The 11,658-nt window shown below is 40.5% G+C and overlaps 1 protein-coding gene across 3 annotated transcripts in view; it reads left to right on the forward strand.

The window, feature by feature from the left end:
• LOC122548398 (probable E3 ubiquitin-protein ligase HERC1) overlaps positions 1–11,658 on the forward strand; it is a 349,687-nt gene that overhangs the window by 285,244 nt on the left and 52,785 nt on the right. For all 3 annotated transcript variants that reach the window (XM_043687001.1, XM_043686981.1, XM_043686991.1), the window contains exons 56-58: positions 3,417–3,616; positions 9,532–9,640; positions 10,320–10,466. In XM_043687001.1, the coding sequence (XP_043542936.1) occupies positions 3,417–3,616; positions 9,532–9,640; positions 10,320–10,466 (456 nt within the window). The remainder of the gene's footprint in view (positions 1–3,416; positions 3,617–9,531; positions 9,641–10,319; positions 10,467–11,658) is intronic.

The raw sequence follows: 11,658 nt of genomic DNA on the forward strand, positions 1-11,658 counted from the left end.
ATATATTTGCCTTACCTGTCTCTTTCATGTGCCTGATGTATCATCTTTTAAGTTAGCCCATTGTTCAGCTATCATTTTTCCTGCCAACCTTAGACTCTAATTTATTCAGCCCAGCTCAGTTCTTGCCCTATTGAAATTGAATTTTTCCCAGTTATATATTCTTACTGTTGATTGTCCAACATCCTTGTCCACAGCCAACATACATCTTATGATACAATAATCACTGTCCTCTACTTACACTCTCTCCATTTGATCCACTGCATTCCCAAGCACCTGATCTACCTGTGCCTTCTTTTTGATTTGGACTGGACAAAATAAAGCTGAGAAAAGTTTCCTCAACACACTTCATGAACCTCTGCCCCTCTCTACCTGTTAGACTTATACTCGCTAAAACTATATTTAGATAATTAAAATGCTCTATTATAAGTGCTCCAAAATTTCCCCACCTCTGAAATTTCCTTGCAATTTAGAGATATCCTTCACACTCCTTTGTAAATAATGCAACTCCTCCCCCATCCTTTCCTTTCCTATATTTCCTGATACTTCATGTCTGTGAGTATTTATAAAAGATTTTTTTTTTTAATACTTTTTGTAGAATGTGTGTGTTGCTGGCTGGCCAGCCAACATTTATTGCCTGTCTGTGTGAGTCTGAATAGCATGTGGTGCTACACAAGTGCAGAGGGTATTGTTAGTGTGTAACTGCATCACGTAATGCAGGAGTTAGTGAGAATGAAAAAAGAGCTCCTGAAGCCCAAACTATAGCCCCTGTGAATTTAAAAAGTAGCCCTCCAAAAAGTCTCAAATGAAGTGACGGGGGGAGAATAATAAATATTTTGACTTCTATTACCTAGAATACCTGCATCTGATGCATGATTTTTAAAAATATTTCCTGCATACCATTTGCTTCTGTAATTAGACTTATGCTTCCTGCCTGAGCGATTAATTATTTTCATTCTTTAATTGCTTATTAAAACTCTTAATATTTCATTAAGTCATACAGCACAGGAACAGGCCGTTCAGCCCGTTATATCTAAGACGACAAACAATCCCAAAAACGCACTAATCCCATTTACCTGCACTTGTTCCATACCTACCACACCTTATCATTTTAAGTGCTCAGCTGGCCACTTCTTAAATGTTGTGAAACTACCTGCCTCCACCATCCTCTCAGGCAGGTAATTCAATATTTCTGCATCCTTTGGGTTAAAAAAAAATCTCAGATCTCCTCTAACCCATTCACACCTCATCTTAAACTTATACCCTCTGGTCTTAGACACATCTACCATGCAAAGAAGATTCTGATGATCTACTCTGTCTAAAGCTGTTGTAATTTTGTATAACTCAGTCAGACCTTCCTCTGCTCAAAGGAAAACAAACCCAGCCTACGCAGTCTCTCCTCATAACTGAGATTTTTCATTCCAAGCAACAGCCTGGTGAATCTCCCCTACACCCTGTCTGGTGCAGTGACATCCTTCCTATAGTGTGGCGACCAAAAATTTACAATTCAATTTGTGGCATAACCAATGTTTTTATAAAGATATAACAAGACTTCCTTGCCCCAACTAATGAAGGCAAACATCCCATACATAACCTTCACCACTCTGCCTTTGCTAACACCTTCAGGGGTCTATAAACTTGTACACCAGGGTTCCTGTGTTCCTTAATACTGCTTGGGGACTTGCCACTCATTGTGTATATCCTTCTCTTTTGGAGGAACATGCTGGCTCTGAATTCTCACTCTACTATGTTTAAAAGATTCTCACTTTCCAAATGTAGACTTGCCTGCCAATAACTGGTCCCCAGTCCAATGTTTGTCAGATCCTGTCGCATAATATAGAAATTGGTCTTCCCCCAGCTTAGCCATTTTAGCACTATCCTTTTCCCTTCTCATAATGACTTAAGTGTTTTGGTCGCTATCCCCAAAACGATCTGATAGAAGTTTATAACATAATGAAAGGGTTAGATAGAGTTAGTGGTAGCTGATTTTTCCATAGCATGGGGGATTTCAAAATCAGAGGGTACATTTTTAGAGTGAGAGGAGAGAGATTTTAAAAAGATAGAAGAGGCAATTTTTTTTTTTACACAGGGTGGTTTGCATGTGGAAGGAACTTCCTAAGAAATTGGTGGATGTGGGTACAATTACACCATTTAAAAGACATTTGAATGCATGAATTGGAAAGGTTTAGATGGATATGGGCCAGACGGAGGCAGGTGGGACTAGTTTAGTTTGAGATTATACTCGCTATGGACTGGTTGGACTGAAGAGTCTTTTTCCGTGCTGTATGACTCTATGGTCACCCACTGAAACTTCAAACACGTGACGAGCTTCATTCCCTAAGATTAGGTCGAACACTAACTCCTCTCTACTAGCTAAGTACTTGCACAAAAAGCTCTCCTGGATATATTTGAATAATTCCACCCCATCTAATCATTTCATACTAAGGCAATCCCAGTTAATGTTAGCAATATTGAAATCCTCCACAACTATAACCCTGTTTCTCACTCACTTTTCTGTGATTTGCCTCCATATGTACTCCTGTGTCTCCCTCTACCTGATGGGAAGCCTGTAGTATAATCCTTATTTACTTCTCATGTATCTGCTTATGTTGTTCCATTCCTTTTCATCTCCTTAAGCATTATTTCCTTTATTTCTCCTGATATTAGGTGTTATTTTGCTATGTGTGTCACCTGTTATTTTGTTCAGGACATTGTATATTTTGTTCACCCTCTTACTGATTCATAGAAATTAATCTATTTTTCTATGTTGTACTCATGGATTTCCCATTACTGTTCTGTTATCAAGTTTGCTCATTCTAACCAGTTAAATTGAAGTTTCTTTGAACTACCTTGTCCAGTTAAACCTTTATTGTTGCATGCACATCAATGCTGTTGTCACATTGAATTCAGTTATACTGTAGCCAGTAGTTGTTCTTTTTCTCAGTTATTTGCCCCAATACATTTCGCAGAATGAAATCAAGAAAGATCTCATTCCATGTTGGCATAAAAACATGAAAACAGAAAATGGTGTATTTGTGGAATGGAGCATCCGCAGAAGTACATAATGGAAAATTTAAGTTTGATAGAGGCAGTTTTTAAGTATTTAAATGAGCACCTATTACACCAAGGCATACTGTGCTGGAAAATGGGATTAGAATAGATAGGTGCTTTTGTTTTGACTGGCGCTGACTCATAAACTGAAGGGCCTTTTACTGTGCTGCAGATTCGATAACTCTAATTGGGTAAATGTTTGAGGAAAAAGAGTACTGTGAGATGAGAGATTTTAAGAGCTGTTTTAAAAAAAAACTGAAGTGTTATCAGATTCTTTGGTTTCATGAGATTCAGGTGTAATGTTACATTTAACACCAAATTCTTGTTACTCAGTTTACTATCTTTTAAATATTCTCATTTTCTACAAGGAAAGTGTAACTTGCCTAAAATGGGACCCAACTGGACACCTGCTGCTTGCTGTTGCCAGAGAAGAGATGGTGAAGATCTGGGGGAGAATAGGCAATGCCTGGCTCGCAGTCCAAACTCTGTTTCACACAGCATTGGTTAATACTTCAGCTTGGTGTCCACTTCCAGGGAAAGGTCAGGATCCAAGACTAATGCTTGCAGTGTAAGTTTTAAAAGAAACAAAAATGTATTTGTCTGATGTCATTTTGTTTTAAAACCAAAAGTTAAAATGCACCTTTAAAAAGCCATGAATTGGATTTTGCCTTCCCTGTCATTAGGTTTGAAGGCTGGGGTCAAGTAAAATTGAACAGGTGACCTTCTCACTTCCCACATCTGTCTGATTTTTATTCATCCATGGGATGTAGCCATAAATGACTAAGCTTGCGTTTATTATACATCACTAATGTGCTTGAGAATGTGGTGGCAAGCAGCTTTTTTGAACCACTGTGATCCATGGTGGGCAGGTGCAGGCATGAAGCTATTAGAGATCGAGTCCAGGATTATCAGCCATCAACAGTGGAAGAGTGACAATATAGTTCCTAGTCAGGATGGTCTGTGGCTTGGAAGAGAACTAACAGGTGGATGTGGGGGAAGCCTAGAAACATGACTGAAGGGACTCAGCAAGGAAGGCTAGATCCCCCTTTGTTAGATCCCTTTATCCCAGCTCCTTGAACCTGTTTTTATTTGTCCCATTCACCTTGCTGAGATGCCTGTCCTTGGGACTTGCCTTGGGTGCCTTGGCATGGTGAGACTGCCTGTAGTCTCAGCAATGGCCACTGCTCAAACTGACGCTGTATAGAATACAGAGCTGTCACCAGCCAATTGGCTGGCAGCTCCGTAAGACAAGACTTCTAACTAAGACAGGGGCAGAAAACTCACCTTAAGGAACACTTCTTCTGAATGCTACTTCAGAGTGCAATAGGAAACCACTGGAATTATGCATGGGCTCCCGTGACTACCAGGAATAGAGGGGCATGATCTCAATCCCACAGATACAACATTTGTCATATTGGATTTATAGGTCAGAAGACTCTCTCGGACCTTTCATGTGGTCACAGTTTGAAAATTAATTGTGTAAATAATTAGTGTTCTCCAGGGATCTGTGCTGGGAGCTCAGCTTTTCGCCATAGATATTTGTGACTTGGATGAATGAACAGAGAGTAGTATGATTCAACTTGCAGGGTGCACTGCACTTTGTCACATCGTGTAGTTCAAAATGGCAAGTTTCTAAGAAGCATAAGCAAACTAAGTTTCAAAGCTAAAGATCTACTTTCGATCCAAGGAAGACATGAGAACATTTTCTTAATTGATGGAGACAAGAGGCATAAGGAAAAACGAAAGGAATTTAGGTGACTGTGTACAAAATCACAAAGTACAAAATTATCAGAAGAAATCAAAGGTCTGATAAATTATTAACCTTCAGCTCAAGAGGACTGAAATGCAAAGTTGAGGGAAATCATGCTTGAGTGGTACAAAACCTTGGCCTTTGGCCTGGCAGGAAAATCCGAGACAAGGGTGCATAACCTCAAAATTAGAACTGGCCCATCTGGGAATGAAATTATGAATCACCTTTTCACATTGAGAAATGGTTATGCAGAAGACTGTTTCCTCTGAAAGATGCTGGACTGAAATGTTCAAAGGTTGATGGAAATTCTTTTGGTAAGAGTAATGGAACTAAAGACATAGCACATGGTGATTGAGGTAAATACAAGTCATGATCTGACAGAACTCTAGAAAGTTAATGTTTCATTTCTTTTGTAAGATATGCTTTATAATCTAATACGAACAGCACAGGGATAGGCCTTTTTGGTCCACCAAACCTGCGCCGATTCCCAATCCTTATTTACACCTGCTACTGATTGCCCATGGGCATTATCAGTCCTCCTGTTTGCCTAACTTTCATGTGTCTCACAGGATTTGCCTTAAATGTTGCTAACATGTCTGCTTCCACCACGTCCACTGGCAGTACATTCCATGCACCCACTGCCCCCTTTAAAGTTTGCACATATTGATGATCTCAGCACATCTCAGTGAGTACTGGTGCTTCTCAACAGGTTTTGACACATCTTGACAGATCTATCGTTTTGACTTTTTGAAGCTTTGTTCCCCTTTGTGACATGCCCTGCTACATTTTCACTGGTCTTGACACTTCATGGTAGGTCTTGATATTTTTCTTTCTATTTTTGGTCATTCTGTAGCAGTTGGAGTGGGTGGTAAAGGAACTGTCTGTCATTTGGAATCATACCTGACACAAAGGAAGTTGGTTGTTTCTTCTCAGCTCCAAGACATCTCTGCTGAAGTTCCTCAGGGTAGAGTCATTAGCCCAGTCATCATTAGCTGTTTCATCAATAACCTTCCCTCCATCATAAGGTCAGAATTGGGAATTTTTGCTGATCATTGCACAATTTTCAGTACCATTTATGACTTCACAGACAGTGAGGCAATACAAGCACAAATGCAGCAAGACCTGGACAATATCCTGACATGGGCTGAAAAGTACTTGTTATAACCAAGAACATAAAAACTACAATAGGAGTAGGAAATTAATCTCAACCTGCTCTGCCATTCAGTATGATCATGGCTGATCTCTCATTAGTGATAAGAGTGTGTTGCTGGAAAAGAACAGCAGGTCAGGCAGCATCCAAGGAGCAGGAAAATCATCGATTCTCCTCCTCCTCAAATGCTGCCTGACTTGCTGTGCTTTTCCAGCAACACACTCTCGACTCTGATCTCCAGCATCTGCAGGCCTCACTTTCTCATAGTTGATCTCTCATTAGCCTCAACTCTACTTTCCTAGTCACTCTCCATAACCTTTCAACTTGAAACTAATTAAAAATCTGTCTCTCTTCTCAAATTCACTCAATATCCTGGCCACCTCCTCATTTGGGGTAGTGAATTCCAGTTTTTCCTCTTCCTCTGTGTTTTAAATCTGCTAACCCTTATCCTAAAACTATGCTCCACAACAAGAAACATTCTTTTTATCCACTCTGTCAATACCCTTTAGTATTTGATATACCTTCTCTCACTCTTCTAAACTCTAGAAAATATAGGCCTAAACTGTCCAACCTCTCTTCATAAGGCAAACCTCTCACATCTAGAATTTATCTAGTGAACTTCCTCTGAGCTGCCTCCATATCACCTGCATCCATCCTCTCAACTAAGTGAGCCAAAACTGCACGCAATACTCCAGGTGTCATCTCACTAACGTGTTTACAGTTGCAGTAACACTTTCTTACTTTTATACTATTTATTTGGCAATAAATGCCAAAATTCCACTTGCCTTCCTTATTAACTGCTGTACGTGCTTGTTAGTTTTCTGTGATTCATGCACATCCAGATTCCTCTGCACCAAAGCACTCTAATGTTTCTCTCGGTTTAGAAAATAAGTTGCCTTTCTATTCTTCCCACCAAAATGGATAAGCTCACACTTATGCACATTAAACTCACTTTAGAGGGAGGCAATGGCCTCGTGGTATTATAAACACTGACCATTAATCCAGAGGCCCAGGTAATGTTCTGGGGACCCTGGTTCAAATTAAACCATAGCAGATGGTGGAATTTGAATTCAATTAAAAAAAACAAAAAAAAATCTAGAATTAAGAATCTAATGATGACCATGAATCCATTGACGATTGTTGGAAAAAAAACATCTGTTTCACTAATGTCCTTTAGGAAAGAAAACTGTCATCTTTACCTGGTCTGGCCTGCATGTAACTCCAGACTCTCAACAATGTGCTTGACTCTTAACTACCCTTGGGTAATTAGGGATGGGTAATAAATGCTGGCCCTATGCCGTCATTCTGTGAATAAATTAAAACAAATTCTGCCAAATTTTTGCCCATTCACATGCCCTATCCGTATCCATTGGTAAAATTCTTATTCCTTTATTGCAACTTACTTTCCCACCTACTTTAGCATCGTGTGCAAATATGGCTATCCTTCCTTCTATCCCAGTCATTACTCGGAACGCAGAGTTATACAGCAGGGAAACAGACCCTTCGATTCAGCCAGCCCATGCTGACCATAATCCCAAACTAGACTAATTCCACCTACCTGTGCTTGGTCCATGTCCCTCCAAGCATTTCTTATATTAACAGAGATTATAAATAGTTGGGGTATGAGGACCAAACCATTAGACACATCTTGCCAACCAGAAAAAAGATCTATTTATCCCTACTTCCTATCTCCGTTCCTTTTTATAGAAGGGCTTTATATTAGCATTTCCCAAAGGGAATTTTGGAATATTATAAATAATGTATCTACTATTCTGCTGCCACTTCCTTTAAGCTCCCAGGATGTAGGCCATCAGGCCCAGGCTACTCATCTGTCTTTAATCCCAGTCATAGCTATCTACTTTTTCCCTTATGGTGATTATTGTTCCCTTTTAACTTCTTCATGTCACGCAAGTACCAAGCAAAGAATCTCTCCCAAAGAGAGATTCTAACCATCACTCCTTGACATTAGTGACATTAGCAAAACTAAATCCTTATCATCAATGTTACCATTGACCAGAAGCTTGCCAAATAAATGCAGTGGCTACAAGAACAGTCCAGAGGATAGGAATTCTGAAAGGCATAACTCACCTCCTGCAAGCTAGGCAATATCAGGAGGTGCACGAGTCGACATTTTGGGTCGAAACTCATCAGACCACTCCTGATGAAGGGTCTCAACCCAAAACATCAACCTCTCCACCACCTGGCTTGCTGTGTTCTTCCAGCTTTCTGTTTATCCACTTTTGGATTCCAGCATCTGTAGTTTTTTTTGCTTACAAAAGAGAATCTCCTGACTGTCCAAAAACCTGTCTACCATTTACAAGCCCCAAGTTAGGAGTATGATGGAATACTCCTTACCTGACTAGCTGAGTACAGTTTCAACAACACCCGAAGCTTGACACCATCCAAGACAAAGCAGCATGCCAAAAGTTAACAAGGCTCCTTGAGAGCATTGTCCACATGCATGAGCACTACCACCTAGAAGAACAAGTGCAGCAGACACGAGGGAATACCACCAGTTGTAAGTTCCCCTCCAAGCCTCTCAACATCCTGACTTGGAAATATTTCACCATTTGTTACTTGTCACTGGGTCAAAATCCTGGAATTCCCACCATGATAGCATTGTGGATCTACCTACATATGTTCACAACAGTTTGAGACAGCTTGGGTTCAAGTCTCACCTGTTCTAGAGATGTGTAATAACATCTCTGAACAGGTTGATTAGACAAATAGGTTAAATTTTTAAAAGTTTATGCATCTTTTGCTTACAATCCTCCAAACAATTAACAATTGGTGCCTAGTTCCTACCAAAGGGTACCTAAACCCTCTCCCACTGGATAACTGACACTCTCCTCCCCCCAAGAATGCGTGACCTCTAACCTAAAGTGTCATCAGGTCAAATCAATAGCCGTACCATCGCGCTCGAAGAGATGACCTAGCTAAACAAAAAAAATGCACTGCACACTCCCTCATAATGGAATTACTAAAATGGAATGTGAATCGAGAGACCTGAGCATTTAAATGCCTACACATGAAGCCCAAATCAACTTCATTCCAATCTCTGGGGAAATGGCAAGTCCTGTGTTTGGAAGGTGGGACATGCGTTTTCAGCCATCATTTTCACACACTTTCGACTCGGGACATGCATGAAGCATCTGCCAGGCAAGCCTTTCTCACCATCAGCCAACTTACAGTTTGATGTTTGTTTGAAAGTTCTGGTCATGTGATATTCTGCCCAATGGCTTTGACCATCTGCTCAGGGGGTTATCTGGCAACATCTGCCATCTCCTTTTCGAACAGAGCTTCATGAACTATATGTGCAGACCATAGCCAGATAGACTTCTATTCAAAGGTGTGTGTCTGCACTGACTTGCGCAAACAATTGGTTTCATTAATGTATATATATATCACTTATCTACAGAAAATATGTTTCTGCAAACTTTAAAGGACTAAACCCCTCATTTCTAACCTCATTCCCAAAAACAGCTAAGGAAGGTGAAGGTTTTGCTAATTACCTTCAATTTTTTAAGATAGAATTCATTTCTAATTATTATTAGAAAATAAAGCTTGAATGTCTTCCACCCAGGGGTTGTCAGAATGGCTTAGTTTATGTTTGGACACTACCACAAGGTGGCACTGCTGTATCATTACCAAACCTCTTGCATTCTCCTGATGTCCAAGAAAGACATGTTGAGGTAAGAGGCATAGATTTTTTTATTTGTGTCAGCAACTAAAGTGGTATGCTTTTGAAAAATAAGGCAGGTCTTACATCTCAACTTTGGAATTATCTTCAGAAACAAAGCAGTAATTGATTGATTAAACTTGAAATTACATATTAAATGAAGATCTAAAAGAGAGACTTGTGTTTGTGTAGTACCTTTCAAGCCCACATCTCTCAAAGCACTTCACAGCTAACTAATTACTTTCGAAATGTCACTGCTGTAATGTGGGAGACGTGGCAGCCAACTTCCACACAATAACCTCCTACAAACAATGTGGCTATGACCAGATCATCTCATTTTTGTGATGGATTGAAAAATGCATGTTGGCCAAGGGACTGGGGATAATTTATCTGCACTTCTTCATGGGATCATTTAGAGCCACCTGACAGGACAGGCTGCCTCATCTGAAGGACAGCACGTCCGACAGATCAGCACACTCACTATTGTAACCATTTGCATTTGATTTTTGTGCTTCTCCTGGATTGGGATTAGAGTTCCAATCTCTCACTCAGAGGCACGAGTGCCACCAACTCAGCCACAGCTGACGTATAGACTGAGTGTTTTTCATCTATGTTGATTTATTACATCTGACTAAAGACTATAATTCTCTTTAGCAAGAATTACTTTCTAACGTAAACTTTTCATTTGGTAGGAAAAATTTCAGTTCAGAGGTAGAGCCAAATGTGTGTTTCGTCTGAACGCTCATATAACTGCAGTGATGCTGGTGACCTTCAATACTGATGGTTTAACACTTTTATCTGGAGGGATTGGGGGGCTGATAAATATCTGGTCTTTGCAGGTAAGAATTTTAATAATATTCCATAAATTAATATTCTGATGCTCACAAGTACAAAGGAGTAATGATAAGGATTAGAAAGCTTAAACAAAATGTTATTGCTGATAAAAATTGGAACTATTTTTGAAGACAGTTTCATGTCTCTTTTATAAAGTAGCAAATCAGGTTTTTTACATCATGTCTTGTCAAAGTTCTTGGGGAAATTAGACCATAAGACCATAAGACATAGGAGTGGAAGTAAGGCCATTCGGCCCATCAAGTCCACTCCGCCATTCAATCATGGCTGATGCGCATTTCAGCTCCACTTACCAGCGTTCTCCCCGTAGCCCTTAATTCCTCGAGACAACAAGAATCTATCAATCTCGGCCTTGAAGACATTTAGCGTCCCGGCTTCCACTGCACTCCGTGGCAATGAATTCCACAGGCCCACCACTCTCTGGATGAAGAAATGCCTCCGCATTTCTGTTCTGAAATGACCCCCTCTAATTCTAAGGCTGTGTCCACGGGTCCTAGTCTCCTCGCCATGTATTATTTTGTACGTCTCTATTAAGTCTCCACTTAATCTTCTAAACTCCAACGAATACAATCCCAGTATCCTCAGCCGTTCCTCATATGTTAGACCTGTCATTCCAGGGATCATCCGTGTGAACCTCCGCTGGACACGTTCCAGTGCCAGTATGTCCTTCCTGAGGTGTGGGGACCAAAACTGGACACAGTACTCCAAATGGGGCCTAACCAGAGCTTTATAAAGTCTTAGTAGTACATCTCTGCTTTTATATTCCAACCCTCTTGAGATAAGAGACAACACTGCATTCGCTTTCTTAATCACGGACTCAACCTGCATGTTTACCTTTAGAGAATCCTCAACTAGCACTCCCAGATCCCTTTGTGCTTTGGCTTTATTAATTTTCTCACCATTTAGAAAGTAGTCTATGCTTTTATTATTTTTGCCAAAGTGCAAGACCTCGCACTTGCTCACGTTAAATTCCATCAGCCAAATCCTGGACCACTCTCCCAACCTGTCAAGATCCTTCTGCAGCCGCCCCACTTCCTCAGTACTACCTGCCTGTCCACCTAACTTCGTATCATCGGCAAACTTCGCGAGAATGCCCCCGGTTCCCTCATCCAAATCGTTAATATATAATGCGAACAGCTGTGGCCCCAGCACCGAACACTGCGGGACACCGCTCGTCAC

Source organism: Chiloscyllium plagiosum, chromosome 1 (assembly GCF_004010195.1).
Source record: "Chiloscyllium plagiosum isolate BGI_BamShark_2017 chromosome 1, ASM401019v2, whole genome shotgun sequence".
NCBI lineage: Eukaryota > Metazoa > Chordata > Chondrichthyes > Orectolobiformes > Hemiscylliidae > Chiloscyllium > Chiloscyllium plagiosum.